The sequence below is a fragment of the Hemitrygon akajei genome, chromosome 13 (genome assembly GCF_048418815.1).
Source record: "Hemitrygon akajei chromosome 13, sHemAka1.3, whole genome shotgun sequence".
In the NCBI taxonomy this organism is placed as follows: Eukaryota; Metazoa; Chordata; class Chondrichthyes; order Myliobatiformes; family Dasyatidae; genus Hemitrygon; species Hemitrygon akajei.
The window spans coordinates 34,440,001-34,458,312 of record NC_133136.1 but is presented as its reverse complement, the minus strand read 5'-3'; the positions used below and the strand labels follow the sequence as shown (position 1 = coordinate 34,458,312).

Here is an 18,312-nt window from a genome sequence, read left to right as displayed (position 1 = left end):
GGAGTATGCATGGTCCACACATACAAGCAGTCAGAATTGAAACTGTGGTGCTGGTGCTGTGAGGCACTGGCTTTATTAGGTGTGGATATTATCTTGTTGAATTTGTAAAATGACCACAACGTTAGGCAAACCCTTCTTTTCTGCAAACTATTACTGAAGATACAGCGTTGAAATTTTTTTTCAGTATTTCTACTGAATCATTTAAAAATTTTACGGAAATTTAACATGTAGAATCGAATATATGTTTACATCACATTTAGTGTAGATATATATGACAGATTATGCTGTTTATTAGTGTTTGTATAGCATGAGCAGCCTGCATAATACACAAAGTTTTTTAATGACATTTTTGTACACATAGCAAGCATAATAAGGAAAATCTTAAGTGTTTCATGTCTGAAAATCAGTGATTTTTCTGGAATGAAAGATAATAATGTAGGGAATGCACTGCTCCAAAGAGGGCTATATGAGGTTATTCTTACCCTCAGCCATTAGGCTCTATAATGACTCAACCTACAGCTGGGGAAGCGATCGTAATCTTTGACTTGTAGATTTTGTACATCTTATTTCTAAGGTAACTTATTTTTATTCTTTCTTACTTCTAATATTTGTATACCTGTGCATTTGTAAGTTTCTTTTGGGATGAATAAAGTATCTATCTATCTATCTAATTTGAAGCATTTCTAGTTAAATTCTGTTGTTCTGGATATTTGGCCAGTCACAATTTATACTTCTGCAATATATGCATTAGATGCACATCAATACATGCTTTTCCACACAGAACACACCCTTTAGAATATAGGATGGAAAAAATAGTACATGGCATTCTGAAAAATGTTTAGCATTTGTGACACCTAGAACAAGCAAGTTTAAGTAATGAAACTCCAGGTGAAGGTGTCAAATTGATTTGCTTCCAGACATTCGAGGCTGCTGACTGTCAACCTGCTTGTCCCCCAACCCTGCTTCTACTCATTACCAACATCCCACTCTCCACTAGTCTTTGGTTTCTTGTATTCTTCATGAAGTTATGATTCTGAAAACTGTGGCAGAGGACTCACAGTACATCATTACTGAACTGGGCCATGACACATGAGGACTTTCATCATATGTAGGCCACTGGGTTGTCCTATTGTGGAAAATGAGGTTCTTCGTCCACACCTGTCTCAGTCACTGATTTAAATGTTTGTCGTCGTTACTGTAATTCCCAGAAGACCCACACCTGAAAATCAGCATCCAGCAGTCGGTGTTAAATCACAAAGCTTGATCCCCAAACCCGTGACAAGTGAAGAGAATTATTTATTTAAGTTCAGAGCAAGCCACTGTCTTCCACAGCCCAATTATATTTCAGGTTATTTTCTGATCCTTCTGCAAGGTCTCATTTTGAAATGTAACTTTTATTTATTCGTACGTTTTTCAGCTCCAATCTTGAGTTTTGTCTTCTGAGGCGGAAATGAATATATAAGAATATATAGCTGACAAAGATAGAATGATGTGATTGTCTAAGAGAACAAAATTACACATATCTTGACTGGAATCAGATCTGTATTGATACAGCCTCTTCCTGGCTTTAAGGGAGATTGATGGAAAGAGCTGTGGATGCTCAGTATGTGATTACATTTAAAATGAGATTGATAGACATTTCGACCTAAGTAGAATAAGTAGTTGAGGTTGGGCAGGACAGTGCAGATGACTTCAGCACTCTTCTGAATGTGAGTGCGGGCTTGTGAGGATGGTCTGGTCTCTGCTCCTATAATCTTGAGATTACAGGTTACAGCTGGATTGCGTTTGGCAGGGTTTTGTGAACATGAACCTGCAGAAAGGTATGATAGTTAGACCGGTGGTCATGCAGTACTTCAGTGAGAGCCAGCACCTCAGGAGAGGAATGCTGAATCTAAAGGGACGTTGAGAAATTATGAACACAGATAACTATTTCTGAGATACTAATTTAAAGATCAACATGCTGCAGAAGAACTGGTAAAACTATTATTTTCTTTGGGCAAGCATACCAATTATCCACAGAATTTATGCGGAATTGAAGTATTCTGTTCAATTCAATAATTTAGTTTCTCTCACTCCATTCAATGAAGTGCTACACCATCCTTTCTAAAGGCAATCAGGTGGCTTTTAATTGTAGCTTTGCCGACAATAAAAAAAAAATGGGTCGAGGGGGATAATAAATCAGCCATGATGGAATGGCAGAGCAGACTTGGTGACCTAATTCTGCTCCTACGGCTTATAGTCTTGTATCATATATATGAATTAAAAGGTTCACTGATAGAGGTTCATTTCTTGTAATAGAGTGTGAACAAGGAATTACTCCGTGTGCGTTTGCCAGTCTGCTGTAAATTTTCCAGCATGCATGCAAGTGTTTCAAAACAGTTTTATCTTCTATCTATGCAGGAGCTGATGAATGAGACAGGTGGATGTGATATCCACAGTAATGGCAATAAATCAATACTTGCAATAAAAAGTGCCACGGTGGATAATACTACGTACTACCACTGTGAAGCTGTCTACGCAGTGGGGGTCAGTACATTGAAGATCTACCTGAAGGTTCACGACCTCACTGCTGCACTTATCCCATTTCTGTGTATCGTTGCTGAGGTCATTGTGTTAGTTATCTTCATACTTACTTGTGAAAGAAGGATGAAGAAGAAGGAAGAAGAACCTGCTGGTAAGAATTTAGCTTTTTGCTTTTAGCATTTTATCTTTTATTCAAAACTGAACCATTCAGTTTTTAATGCTGTAATTTCTATATCCTGTGAAATATGAAGGACTTGCATTTATTTATCAGTTCTTGTGATGTTTTGAGAACATCCAAAGTATTTAAATGTATTCACTATTGTAATGTAGTAAGCACGATAACCAAATTACGAGTAACAAACTCCCATAAACTGTAATGTGATAACTTCAGGATAAACTGCTTCCTTGCGAGATATTGACTTGGGGAAAATATTAGCTAGGACCTTGGGAAATAACTCTTCTGATCTTAAAAATAGTGGTCGTATTGAAGCAACATGTACAACAAGCTGGAGGAACTCAGCAGGTCGGGCAGCATCCGTGGAGAGGAGCAGTCAACGTTTCGGGCCGAGACACTTCGTCAGGACTCGGCCCAAAACCTTGACTGCTTGTGTCCACGGATGTTGCCCGACCTGCTGAGTTCCTCCAGCGTGTTGTACGTGTTGCTTTGGCCCCAGCATCTGCAGTGTACTTTGTGTTTACATGGTCGTATTGAATCTATCTGGGAAAAGAGAAGAGGTCTCAGTTTCACATTCCACCTGAAAAATTCACCTGAAGAAATATCACCAGTTCCTCCGCCCCACCGACATGTCTGGCCAGCTGGGATTTTGTCTCTCCTGTGGGATTTGAACTCACAACCTTGTTACACAAGGGGAAAGAAAACTCTCAACTCTATCTACTGATTTGTCAACCTCTCAATAAAAATAAAAATGTGGATAAATGATTCCCTGAACACTGAGCGAAAACTGTGTGATTATCAGAAAGCAAAAAAAGAACTGCTGATGTTGGAATTGTGAAATAAAATGCTGCAGGTGGAGGTAAAGGTGATATTTTCCCGGCTCGAGGTGGGAAGAGAGGATGTGAAGGCAGTCATGGAGCAGATACATCGAGAGCCATGTGGAACTGTGGTGCCGAGAAAGCGCCATAAGTTCAGGGTAAAGGAACACCCGTGAAGGTTCTCAGTCATCCAGGTCATTGTATATCAAACAGTAGTAAATCAAGGCAACCGACTTGTTCTGTTGTCCGGAAGACATATCACCACTCATCTGAGAGGCTTCTTCAATTCTGAGCCATGGTGCGTTGTTTTGGGGCTTTTAAGCTCTGTGGGTTGTTTAAAGGTACAAGCAATCAAATGAGGTCATTAAGAGTCATAGAGGTAATGATAAGGTCATTAGTCTTATTGTTGCATGAATGGAAGTGTGAACTGCTGTGGAGATGGTGGGGTAGAGATGTTTGTGCTGCATTGTAAGTAGCCGGTAGCTGGTGTCAAAACCCCATCCCTCTGTTCAGGGGTGGGTTTTCCAGTTTGACAAAGATGGCTTCTTTAACCCCTCGTTGAAACCACCTCTCCTCCCTTTCCAAAATGTGCACATTGCATATCATGCAAAGACTAATGACCCTCTCATTACCTCTACGACTCTTAGCAACCATCATGTGATTGCTATACTTTTATACGACTCAGAGTTTATAAGCCAGAAAACTACTCTCCATGAATCAGAACTGAAGAAGCTGCTTGGATGAGAGGCAAAGTAGCTTCTAGACAACACAGCAAATCTAGTTGCCTTGATTTACAATTGCTTGATATGGTAAAGGAGCGCTTTATTTTTGTAGCAATGATGTGGAAAAGATTGCCATAAGAACTATTTCAGAGATAGAGAAAATCAAAGAATGCAATGGATTTCTTATCAGAAAGTGTAATCAATACAGCTATGAATGTATAGTGCATATGGGTTGCCAACCTATATCTGGAGATCAAGTAAGGGAAGGGAAAAGATAAAGATAGAGCATGTGAATATGAGAGTGAGGTGGTGTTGGTGTGCACAGACCTTTAGATGTGGCAGGGCCCGGTATGACAGAGGTATGGCTTCCTACTTCTGTTGTCAATGAATTTTCACATTCTGTTGGCTTTCTTACGGACTGCAAGTAGCACCAATGGAATCATTAATGCACCTGGGCAAAGAAATGAGGGATGAGACCGGAATGAGATTGTATTCCGTAAAAAGTCAGGTGTATGAAATGTGGATTCCCAAGGCTACACCGTTGATTTGGAGGAATTGAGTGGACTTAAAAGAAAAGTTGTTCATGGAGATTATTCAGCCAGTCAATGAAATTGTGGTGGCACTTGGGTAGCTGTATAAGGAAAAAGCATTGAGCCTCTGGTCATTCACAAGGATGTTTGCAATATGTAACTCCATTTTATCATTTTCTCTTTCATGTAAACTTTCTGGCAAATGGATATCAATATATAAGATAAAAACCCTTCAAACAACCAGTAAGCATTTTACTTCCTGAAATTTCATTACCAAGTTGGATTTGAAATTCTTTCTGTTCTAATTAACTGTCAATACTTTCTAGCACCACAGAAGAGCTGCTTGAATCCACTGAAAATGGAGCCCGGCATAGAAAGACTTAACATATTTCCTTGCAAGTGAGTGAAAAGATTCATATAAATTAGGAGCTTAAACATCGTACAAGGCAAAGCCAGTGCTCTGCCAAATTTGTGGTGAGAGGTGGAGGATATCCCTTGAAATTTTTTCACCTCGGAGAATGAAGGTAATAACATTGGAAAGAAACTCAGTGAAACTCCTTCTTGTTCTTGTCAAAAATATATCAAACTTCAATTAAGAATTAATCTGGCTCATTACAAACAAAGTGTGATGAGATTAAGGCTACGTCCACACTACACCAGAAAAATCCGTAACCAAAGCTTTTTCTCTTCGTTTTTACCCTCCGTCCACACTAAAACGGCGTTTTCCTCCCCTGAAAATGGAGCTTTTCAGAAACGCTCTCCAGAGTAATTTTGAAAACGCCGGATTGACTGGAGCAGTGTGGACGGGGTAACCAGAGAAATCTAAAAAGGCTGTCATGACGTGCCGGAACAGATGGTGCTGGCAGCGCGCCATTTCATTGTTTTCTTGAACGTAACGCAACCTAACAGTTTCAGAACAGACGGCAACGAGACTGAAGCCAGAAGAGTTAGAGATGTACTCACCAAATACTTTGACCCATAACTTACTGAATAAATAAGTATACTCACTTTGCCCTGTTTTCTGTCCTTGCTCGTATGAAGGTGGTTTACCTATTTATGCAAATACTTCTCTGACAATAGATGTGTAACAGCCTAATGTAATATTGTATGGAAATACAAGATAATACTGATGCAGACATGTTTTATACATTTAACAAGGTGCTTTATTAATGCAACAGAGTTGGTCAGTTTTTCAATGTTCATCGTCAGCCGGGTCAATCTGTCCGTGAACTCCCTGTCTGTTGCCTCCATACGCTCCAGTATTTGTATTTTTTTAAGTTTTAAGTCCTCCTGCACAAGAGCCAACAGCTGTCCGTCGTTTAAGTTTTTCTAGTCTGTAACTGCACAAATGTGCACTTTCACGTCGAGATTCGACCCCAAACTTGTCGTTTATTTTCGGTAGATGTGCTCTGCACATGCACAGTAGGAGGAGATTCGCTGAAATATCCGTTTTAATGTGGACAGAGATATTTTTTAAAACACCTAGTGTGGATGTGTATCATTTTAATGCGAAACCAGCATTTTCAAAATTATCCGCTCTAGTGTGGACGTAGCCTAAATTAGAAATGTGGCTATTTCAAAGCTACATAGCTCGTACTAACAGTCTGGTCTAAAGTCCATTTTGTTCTCTATTTATTGAATTCCCTAACTAGTGGCTTGTTTGCTAAATTAGTTCCTAAAGAAAGCTACGTTTTCTTTCCATTGTTGACTTTTACTTCCTGACCTTTAGAATTGCTTTAAGACATACCTGAAAATGCTTGAGGAAATGCATTTAGAAAGAATCTAACCTCGTTTTAGACATGTGCTTTTGAAACCCTTGAAAAGCTCTCCAAAATGGGAAGAAGTGAAGAATGCAGCACATAGGACCTGGCAATTTGTCATTTTGATATCTGTTTTGAAGCTTTAAAATGGAAGCTGTGTGATCTAACCGATTACTTCTGAGCTATTATTTTTACTTCAACTCTGCACTGGATATGTCATGCATGTAGATGGTCTTAGTTCCATTATTTAAGAAGACTGAGTAGCCAGTGAGGTTTGCCTGTTTTCACTGATCCCCTTCTGCATTGTTAAATGCCTTTAGCACTGACCCATTGACTCAATAAAAACATAGTGAAAGTTAATACCAGCGTCTGAAAATCACCAGATCTCCTACAATATTGGTAACCAAGTGATTTTTTATTTTAAATTTGCAATTGATCTGTATATATTGTTCCTATATGTAATTTCCTGTGTATGCAATTTAGGCACTTACAAATTAGAAATAATATTTAATATTCTTTATTTTCTCTATTGCAGAAAATATGAACGCCCAGAAGTGTGGGAGCATCTTTATTTTGCTATGCACCATTATGGCTCAAAAGAAGCATCAATGTGTTTGAGGAATATTTGTGTTGCATTCTCTTCATCCCTATTAGGAAGAGAATTCCTTTGCCAAGTTAAACCTCGTATCCATATAAGTCTTATGAATCCATTCATAAGAACTGTAATGATACAATTCTTAAACATCCTCTCTACCTACTGTATGATAATTGTTTAGTTTAATTTGAAGCTACCAAGTGTCTGAAAGAATGACAGTGAATGTATTAGATGGAAGTCAAATGAAAGCATATTAAAAACCTTGATGCGGAAGTAGTAATACTACAGTTCACATCACCAATACATTGGACTGTTGTTTTAAAACCAGGAGTTGCTGGAAGTACACAACAGATCAGACAGGATCTATTGTAAGACACATTAATACTTCAGGTCAATAATTGCCAATGAATATTAATCAACTTGAAACATTATCTCTTTCCACAGACATTGCATGTCCTCAGCGATATTTCCAGCATTGCATATTGCTTTGTATTTGATCATTGCAAATTTTTGGCTATAAATAGTTCAAGTAATCTTGCGTTTGTTGGCCAAAAATCAGTAATGGTCTGTAATGCTAACCCAACGTTTGAATACTGAATAGGGGTCGGTCCCTACATGTGATTGTTCTGGAACGGAAGGACAAGCAAAGGAAAAACATTATCTGTGCTTGTGCTGGTATTGATCCGGGGTTGTTACCAGAAGTGACCCTAACTTTTAGCTAGCCTAGATAACCATTTGTTCATGAGCCTTGCTCATGCAGAATCAAATTAACTTTAACAAGTATTATAAAAGCAATATCTGATATTTCTTCATAGGTTTACTGTTTTTCTCAAGCTAGATTAATCATTCACTTTATCTTAAGCCATAATTTAGCTGTCCAGAAACATCAGAGACATCATGAGCTACTTAATCTTTGTAGTGCCTTTAGATCTACCTAAAGGCTTACAAAATAATCCCTTGGCTGCAGTTCCCTTAGATGGTTACCATACAGTATATCCTCTATAATACTTGGGTTCTCCTCCATAATCGTATCCAGGATGTTCCTCTACAATCTTATTACCAAACCATGCAGCACCTCAATCTTGACATACCTTTTTTTTAAACTGTCATTTTACCCTTTGATATTGTTGATACCCGTTGATATTGCAAGCAAATATTGTTCGCTCAGTACTGGGCTACGGCAGCCTTTATCACTAGGTAATTACTAGATCTAGTGTTCCATAATAAACACATGACTGGATTCTAGTAATGACAATGTTGCCATGCCTCTTAACAACAAAGAGGCAACTCTATTTCCTTACTAGCCCATGGTGTCCTCTAATAACTATTTAAGTTTCAATTTCTGCTAATAATTGCTGGATTCCTTAATAAACAGTGGATATCATATCTTACCAGAGAACACATTTTTGAATAAATATGATTGTTGTATTTTTCAATAACTATGAGGGTATTTTACTTTTGAATATCTATTATTCTCTCTAAGAATCAACTAGTCCAGATTAAATCTGGGGGGGCGGGGGAGGAGATATTCTGGTTCTCAAACAAAAGCTAAGGGTTGAATTTGTGATATTTTTCAGCTGCTCTGTAAAATGTTCCTACTGATCAGAAATTTAAAACAAAATCCCTAACCAGGGTGCTGTTCTGAAGAGTTCACATGGGTTCAATAAGGTGGAGGCCAATCTTTTCAATAAGTACATTTAATGTTAGAGAAATGTATATAATATACATCGTGAAATTCCTTTTCTTCGCAGACATCCACAAGAACACAGAAGTGCCCCAAGGAATGAATGACAGTTAGAACCCCAAAGCCCCCCACAACTCCCCCTCCCATGCACAAACAGCAGCAAGGCAGCGACCCCACCCCACCTGTAAAAAAAAAGCATCAGCACCCTCCACTGAGCACTCAAGCGTGCAGCAAAGCTTCAATAAAGACACAGACTTGCAGTACCCCAAAAACTACTCATTCACCCAGTAATTCAACATACCGTAGGATCTCTCTCCCTAATAAGGGGAAAAGAGGTGTCCCTGTTTCAAAGCGAGACGGGGGACATAACAAACAACTCACTGATTTACAATATTAAAAATTTGTTGTGTCACTTCTTCCGAGACCTGCAGCCAGAGAGTCGAGACCAAAAAGGTGCAGCTCGCTGGCCACACAACCGTTCTTGACCATTTTGATTGCAAAACCTTTATATTAGAGCAGGGCTTCCCAACCTGAGGTTCATGGACCCCTTGCTTAATGGCATTGGTTCATGGCACAAAATAGGTCATGAGCCCCTGTGTTATAGGGACTCATGCCGAGAAATTGAATTTCTCCAAACGTGCTAGGCATAGCCCTAGAACCATCCAGGGTTCTCAAACAATATGGTGAAGTGGACCAAAACTGCATTATAGTGATTTGAACCCAGATTCATTTTCCACAGCAAGGCCTGAGTGATTCTGACTCAATCAAACTTAATTTCTAATCATACTTCCTATGTCAACCACATCAGTGGCAATGAATTCCATAGGCTCAACTGGTTGCAGGAATTGCTCATCTCTGTTCTAATGGAATGTCCTTTAAATCTGAGGCTATGCCTCCAAGCCTAGACTTTTTCACTATAAGGAAACATTCCTCTCCATGTCCGTTCCATCTAGGTCTTTTAATATTTTATAGGTTTCATGTGATCCATCCTCATTCTTCTAAACTCCAGTGAATACCGACTCAGAGCCATCAAAAGCTCCTCATACATTAACCCTTTCATTCCTAGAACCATTCTCACGAAACTCCTCTGAACTCTCTCCAATGCCAGCTCATTTTTTCTTAGATAAGGGCCCAAAACCACTCTCAGTACTTTGGCTTTTGTTTGAAAAGCAGATCTTTAAAATTTAATTTTGACCACTTGATTCTGTAAGAAAATTAGTTTTTCAAAACCTGAATTGCCTTACATTTATTGAAGGGTACCACAATTATTTTTTATTGTAGAAAGCTGTTTGCTTAGTCGGGTATCATAGAAAACCTACAACACAATACAGGCCCTTCAGCCCAGAAAGCTGTGCCGAACGTGAAGTTACCTAAGAAATCATCCCTGTTGTTTATTTAGGAAAAGGCATTATTAAGGTGCCACATATCTGTTTCTGTGAATGATATGATTGTACATTATTAAGAAAGAGTAATATATTGCATGAAGGGAGAATTAGCTAATAAAGTACAACAAATCAGAATAAGGGAACAAATTTCCATTGGTAATCAGTGACTCGTTGGGTTAGAAAGGGAGAAATAATGTGTTGTGCCACTCAAGACATTAGATGTAGGACTAATGTTGGAAGTCCAAAAGGAGCACTGATGAAAATAGCTTGTGGAGGTACATTGTCTGTATTTTGTTAGATGCAGTTTCACCTGATCCTAATGCTTCACATAAATGGTGAATGTCAATAGGCTAATTGCATTTGTGGTTTAGAGAAGAAAATAATTATGTGTTTTTATTTGACCACATTAGTAAAAAACAAAATAATACTGTAAATGCTGTAACTCCAAAATAAATTAAAGAAGATATTCAGTAGGCCAGACTGGATCATACTCTGACTGGCCCATTTCTGAATTTAATACATTTTGTATTCCTCTAATAGTATGTTTTCTGCCTGTAGGATTGTCACAGAATCTTGTAACTGTAGTAATCCCAAAGGTGGAACAGTCTGGGAACAGAATGCCTCCTCCCTCCAGTCTACACACTACTTTGAAATGCTTTTGCGACTCTTTTGATCAGGAATGTTTTAAAATGATTTAGATACTTTTCAAAAATAGTATTTTTTAAAGGGGCATTTTGGGCTGAGAGCTTGAGTTCTGTTGAAGAGTCTCCGCCCAAAACTTTGGTTATTCCTTTCCATGGGTATTATCTAACTTGCTGAGTTCCTCCAGCATTTTGTGTGTGCTGCTCTGGCATAAAGCTGAGGGGCCAGATGAGTATATCGAAAGAGTGGGAAGTCGGATGTTCTCCAACTTGTCACTGAATTCTACCTTACAACTTGGAGACAAGCTGGCCTGCACAGTGGACTACGGGTCTTCCTGTAGAACGTACAACTCTTTTAGGTCAGTAACATGTCAGGGCCTAAGTAAAGTTGACCAAAGAGAATGGAACAAGCGCTGTGGTTGTTTGAACTTCACTGATCCCCACAATAAGTGGGCAGATCTTTCTGTCTACTGAGATAGCTGTCTGCCTACTCTTGAGCCATTTCTCCCATACATTTTAATGGGGCCTGCTGTACTTGCTAGAGAATTGGAAATCTGTGAAGATTGGCACAGGGAAAATAGACCAGCAACAGGCTTGTCTACTGGAATCTCAGTGTGGATCATGGTGGAATTCTGCTCCCACTAGTCATATAATGTAAGTGAGTTTTGCTGCTGCTTGTGACGTCTGCACAAAAATATGAAGTTATAATAATAGCAACAAAGTAAGCTCTGACCAGATTCTGCTGTGAACAGAATATCCAGTTTTGTTTAATAGATGAAACTGAAAAAGTTATGACACTGTAACTGACTGGTGAAATCTGTGTGCCTTGGTAAATTGTTTAATTTTTGAACAATTTTTGCTGCGTATGCTGAATATTGCAAATAAAAGTATTATTTTAACAACTGCCTCAGTGTTGTTATGCCCAATTTTGGGATAGACCCATTTCTTCTTCACTCACCAATTTTAACCCAAACTTGCTGGTGAATGGTAAACAGGTTTGGCATTTTTGAAAAGTACTTAACTGCCTGTTGTTGTTTTAAATGATTCCCACATATTTGAACAACTAGTGCGTGTGTGTAGAATGTCATAATTATATAAACTTATGTCAATCTTGTCTCCCCTCTGGAAAGAAGCAACTCAAATTTGTCCAACCTCACCTTGAAGCTCATTCCGTCATACTCTCACCCACACGGGAGTGCACAGTTTCAAGAAAACAAAGAAAAATTGAAAAATTTTGGATTTCTAAACCAAAAACATGAAATACCAGGAACACTCAGCACATCAAATTGTGTCTGTTGGAAGAGAAAAGAGTTAATGTTTCAGGTTGTCAGAGCCATATAAAACTTTGCGGCATTGAAGAAGGTCCAGAGGACTTTCATGAGAATATTGCTGAGTGTGAAAAGGTGACCATAAGGGGAGCAGTTTATAACTCTGGTGATGTACTTGCTGGAGTTTAGAAGATTGAGGGGTTTCTCATTGAAACCAATCAAATATTGAAATGTGTAAATAGAGTGGACATGGAAAGGATGTTTTCTGCAGTTGGAGAGTTTAGGACCAGAGAACCCAGACTCTGAATACGACACCCTTTGGAATAGAGATAAGGAGGAGTTTTTTAAGCCAGTGGGTGGTGAATCTGTTGAATTCATTGCCACAGATGGCCATGGAAGCCAAATCATTGGTTATATTTAAACAAGAGGTTGATAGGTTCATCATTACTAAGGACATCAGTGGTTCCATGGAGAAGACCGGAGAATGAGATGGAAATGGAAAATAAATCAGGAATGGAGGAGCAGGTCTGATGCGTCAAGTGGCCAAATTCTGCTCCTATGTCTTATAAAATGTTGGTTAGGCTACACTTGCAGTTCTGGTTGATTTGGGCTGCTTCTCCCTTCCTTTCCAGTCCTGATAAAGGCTCTTGGCTCTAAGTGTTGCCTCCCTATTCCTTTTCAGTGATGCTGCCTGACTTTGAGTTCCTCCAGCATTTTGTGTCGGTTAGTCTGGATTTGCAGCATCTGCAGAATATCTTGTGTCTAAAGAGAGAAATTTGCCCTTGGGGTAAATGCACAATATAGCTGCAGCTCAGAAACTGATGGCCATTGAAGATCATGAATTTCACAGGTGAACTCCAATGCTCAACTATTGCTGTATATTTTTCGTTTAGCACAAAAGCTGAAGGATAAATTCCTACACAGTCTTTGGTAATGAAAACAAATATTTTACTTCTATTGCATACATGGAAATAAGAGATTTTATCCAACAACTTATTGGGAAGTGGAAGGAGGAATTAGACTAAACATTTTTTATGGGTATGTTGTCCTTGGACAACTCTTAAAAGTTCAAAGTAAATTTATTATCTAAGTACATATATGTCACAATATACAACCTTGAGATTCATTTTCTTGCAAGTATACTCAATAAATCCAATAATCATAGTAGAATCAATTGAAGATCTCACCAACAGGACAACCAGTGTGCAAAAGACAACACAATGTCCAAATACAAAAGGAAAAATAAATAAATAACTCAAACTCCATATTCACCAACAATCTCACTTGTCTCAGTTAATGACTATCGTAGTCTCTACCTAGAATGTTGGAGCTCAATGCCTTTGTCATCCAAAGGTTCTTTGGAAGTCAACAATGAAGCACGAAACTTGTTGCTTATAGTCATTTCAGTACAAGAACAAAAAAATGAGTGAGTGAGCTGAGAGAACATGGAAAATACAAAGGAAAGATAGTTGTGGTCATCTACCTAGACTTGAAGTACCAAAAAAAAATCCAGTAATGGCAATAAATGTATAAAACAGGCCAGATTCAAGTGGCATGACATCTGCTGCAGAAAACTTAAGAAGCTTCCAGAAAAATAGAGAAGCAGCTGTAGCATAAATGTTGGAATATTCACTGAAAAATTACATGTACAAGGAAGTTAAACTTCAAGAAAAATAACAATTCTACACCCTGATTCATCAGATACAATACAAGTAAAATGTCAGCACAAAATAAAACCATATTTACAATCAAAGCAGGGTAAAGAACCTATCAATCTCAATTAATCATTGTGAATTTCATTGAAGCCAGTCTTTTATGTGCCTTTGCCTGTACGTGTTGCTTCCCCTGTCATTATCACCTTATTGTGAATGTCAGAGGTTTCATGTGATCTTGGACGAGGAATATGGTCAACTCTGACTTCAGACGGCATCTTCGTTACCAGAAGTGTATCACCAAGGCCGTTAGTGAGATGACTGTGGTCAGATCATATAGGCATTCCATATGAGTGAGTGATGTGACAGATGGCCAAGTATATCATAGCAGTGAGACAACTCTACCATGCACATATACTGTATTAGAAACTTGGGGACAATTAGAAAAATAGAATTCCTCTTCTTGCAATCAGAGGATGCAGCAGTAGTACTCAAAGCCAGGATTTAAACTCCCAGGAGCTGGATACAGCACTGTACAAAACCAAATGACTCAATGAGGGGATGATGTCAGTGAATGTATCACAAGTTACACCACCAGCTTCAGACGCTGTACATTATTCACCTACCATCCATCTCTAACAATCACTGCTCACAGCCAATATTTATTTTGTGTACCTCATGCTCTGTCATGGTTCACAGTCCATAAATACATGAATCGGTTTGATAGCTATTGAAGGATTGCACATTCACATGTGCAATATTCACAAAATGACCTGTATGTTTCTGACGGCATATAGTTGTAGAAAGTGAAAGGAAACAGGCCTGAATGTGGTACCTAAGCCTACAGAGGAAACAGTGTTGATTATAGTTAGAGTGGCCATTACTGTAATCATGGGCAGTGGAGATGCTTAAACCAGAATAATTGTGAGTATTCTTGCAGAGCTCCTCCTTGTCATATCCTTTCCCTATCCATCATTCGTTTGTGATGTGTCATCTCATATGACATGGCCGATCATGGTCTTTCCATGACCAAGATTGTTTTTGGCAAATTTTTCTTCAGAAGTGGCTTGCCATTGCCTTCTTCTGGGCAGTGTCTTTACAGGATGAGTGACCCCAACCATTATCAATACTCTTCAGAGATTGTCTGCCTGATGTCAGCGGTAGCATAACCAGGACTTGTAATAGGCATCAGCTGCTCATACGACCATCCCCACCTTTCCATAGCTATTCTGATTCTGATGCAAACATGTACCCTGCCTACTCCACCACCTACCTTGCCCTCCTCTGACAACAACTTTCCACAGCATGAAAAGTTGGAAAGGCTATTTGAAAGGCTATTTCACCTTTCAAATAGCCAACCTGGCCTTATGATGTTAAAGTAGCAAGAAAGTACTGAAGATGAAAACTCAATAGGTCTCTGATGATCCTAGCCACTGTGGATAATTTAGATGTTAGCTTAAAGAATGAACCTTCTTCTTAAGTTTTGAGAACTGTCCGTAGCTGATCTGTAAGCAGGATAGGAGATACACCTGGTCAGTAGATGAGTTCTGTTGAAGAATAAGGCTATGCATAATGAAAAGCCAGGTTTCAAGACTGCTAGGATGTTCACAAGGAGACAGCAAGTTCTGTAATCTGTTGAAACCTACCGAATATACAAAGGCCTGGATAGACTGGACCAACAGAGGATGCTTTCAATAGTTGGAGAGTTTAGGACCAGGCGGAGCAGCCTCAGAATAGAAGGACTTATTTTACAACTGAGATTCAAAGTTATTTCTGGTGTATCTGTGGAATTCATTGCTGTAGATAGTTGTGGAGGCCAAGTCATTGGGCACGTTTAAAGCGGAAGTTGATAGGTTCTTGATTAGTAAGGATGTCAAAGGTTATGGGGAGAATGAAGGAGAATAGGATGGAGAAGGAAATCAGCCATAATTGAAAGCTAGAGAAGTTTCAATGGGCCGAATGGCTTAATTCCTTTCCTGTGCCTTATGGTGCTATAGTCTTATTTCTTGCAGGAAAAAAACTATCTCCCCTTTAATAAGGAGCATTCTGCTTTAAACATGGTTGTATTTTAGTGGAACAATACATTTATTTTCTGTTTGCTGGGCTTCCACCATGGCACTCAGCCAAGGAATAACACAGTTAGCTGAAGATGATGATGTCTATTTACATTAATTAGACTATATGATCCTCATGCACTTTTTCATAGTTGTCAAATTCAATACTCAGTTCTGATTCACAATCTTTGGCTGTTAGAGAAACAATTAAATGGGAAAATATAAAAGGATATGTGACCAATTGGGATTGTTGTAGATGGGATATAAGGCCAGTCTGGTCATGATGGGCCAAAGGGCGAGCCAGTTTCTGTGCTGAATTCTTCTATGAGTGTGTCTCCAACACAGCAGCTGTTTAATGGAGCCATGTAATTTCTGTCCACAAGATGGCACCATTACTTTATAGCAGCTGAACATCAGCTTTGGATCAACTGAAACTTGATCTGCCTTAGTCTTATTAGCTGTATTTGTCACATGTACATCAAAACATACAGTGAAATGCATCATTTGCATCAAACCAAATCAGTGAGGGTTGTGATGGGTAGCCAGCAAGTATTGCTGCACTTCAGACGCCAACCTAGCATTCCCACAATTTGCTAACCCTAACCATATGTCTTTGGAACGTGGGAGGAGACAGAAGCACCTGGAGGAAATCCACAAGGTCACGGAGAGAACGTCCCGACTCCTAATGGACCCTGATCTTAGAGCTAGGACTGTAAAGTGATGCGTTATACACCATCATGCCTCCCCGTGTGCTAATACAGGAAAAGATACTGTATCAGGAGTAGGTCACAATAGGACTAATTTTCAGATCACACGAGGAACAGTATTAGATGTGTGATCTGTGCTTGCACATCTGATGTTGTCCCAACAACGAACCAATCACCAGAACTTCATTCAGATTCCAGTACACCCAGTTTCAGTAAATTGGAATTCTCAGAGAATGAATACAGTACTTGGCTCTATTTTGTTAGTTTTTTCACCATTTATATTCACAATTATCATACGTCAGTGGAACTGACTGGACAGCTTCAGAAATGACTACAAGCTATTTAAATGCATTCCCTGAAAATGTTGTGACAAGTAAACAGGCAGATAAAGAAGTGTGTTTGGATGCTGGCCTTCATCAGTCAGGGCACTGAGTATAGAATTTGATATGTTTTGTTGTAATTGTACATAACATTGATGAAGCTGCATTTAGGATATTGTGCTCAGTTTTGGTTGCTCTGGTAGAAGAAGGATGCCATTAACTGGTAGGAGTGCAAAGAAAATTTAAGACAATTTTGCTGGGATTTGAAGGACTGAGTTATGGAGAGATTTGAGCAGTTTGAGACATTTTTCAAGTCAAGTCAAGTCACTTTTTATTGTCATTTCGACCATAACTGCTGGTACAGTACACAGTAAAAATGAGACAACGTTTTTCAGGACCATGGTGCTACATAAAACAATACAAAAACTACATTGAACTACGTAAAACAACACAAAAACTACACTAGACTACAGACCTACCCAGGACTGCATAAAGTGCACAAAACAGTGCAGACATTACAATAAATAATAAACAAGACAATAGGCACAGTAGAGGGCAGTAAGTTGGTGTCAGTCCAGACTCTGGGTGTTGAGGAGTCTGATGGTTTGGGGGAAGAAACTGTTACAAAGTCTGGTTGTGAGAGGTTGAATGCTTCGGTGTCTTTTCCCAGATGGCAGTAGGGAGAAGAGTTTGTATGAGGGGTCCCTGGGGTCCTTCATAATGCTGTTTGCTTTGCAGATACAGCGTGTGGTGTACATGTCTGTAATGGCCGGTAGAGAGACCCCGATGATCTTCTCAGCTGCTCTCACTATCCGCTGCAGGGTCTTGCGATCCGAGATGGTGTAATTTCCGAACCAGGCAGTGATGCAGCTGCTCAGGATGCTCTCAATACAACCCCTGTAGAATGTGATGAGGATGGGGGAGTTGGGAGATGGACTTTCCTCAGCCTTCACAGAAAGATGAGACGCTGCTGGCCTTTCTTTGCTATGGAGCTGGTGTTGAGTGACCAGGTGAGATTCTCTGCCAAGTGAACACCAAGAAATTTGGTGCTCTTAACGATCTCTACCGAGGAGCCGTCAGTGTTCAGCGGGGAGTGGTCACTCCGTGCCCTCCTGAAGTCAACAAACATCTCTTTTGTTTTGTTTACATTCAGAGACAAGTTGTTGGCTCTGCACCAGTCCATTAGCCGCTGCACCTCCTCTCTGTAAGCTGACTCATCGTTCTTGCTGATGAGACCCACCACGGTCGTGTCATCGGCGAACTTGATGATGTGGTTTGAGCTGTGTGTTGCAGCACAGTCGTGGGTCAGCAAAGTGAACAGCAGTGGACTGAGGCTACGTCTGCACTAGACCAGATAATTTTGAAAATGCTGATTTCGTGTAAAACCGATAGGTGTCCACACTAGCCATTTTTAAAAGTATCTCCATCCACATTAAAACAGATATTTTGGTGAATCTCCTCCTACTGCGCATGCGCAG

General features: G+C 39.4%; 1 protein-coding gene across 1 annotated transcript in view; it reads left to right on the top strand.

Moving 5' to 3' along the window:
* The window catches only part of LOC140737759 (basigin-like), a 70,381-nt gene extending 58,646 nt beyond the window's left edge, over window positions 1-11,735 (top strand). Inside the window, exons 6-9 of the mRNA XM_073064383.1 lie at window positions 2,401-2,674; window positions 4,990-5,011; window positions 5,095-5,167; window positions 7,064-11,735. Of these exons, the coding sequence (XP_072920484.1) occupies window positions 2,401-2,674; window positions 4,990-5,011; window positions 5,095-5,152 (354 nt within the window). The 3' untranslated portion in view covers window positions 5,153-5,167; window positions 7,064-11,735. The remainder of the gene's footprint in view (window positions 1-2,400; window positions 2,675-4,989; window positions 5,012-5,094; window positions 5,168-7,063) is intronic.
* The last annotated feature ends 6,577 nt before the right edge of the window (window positions 11,736-18,312 follow it).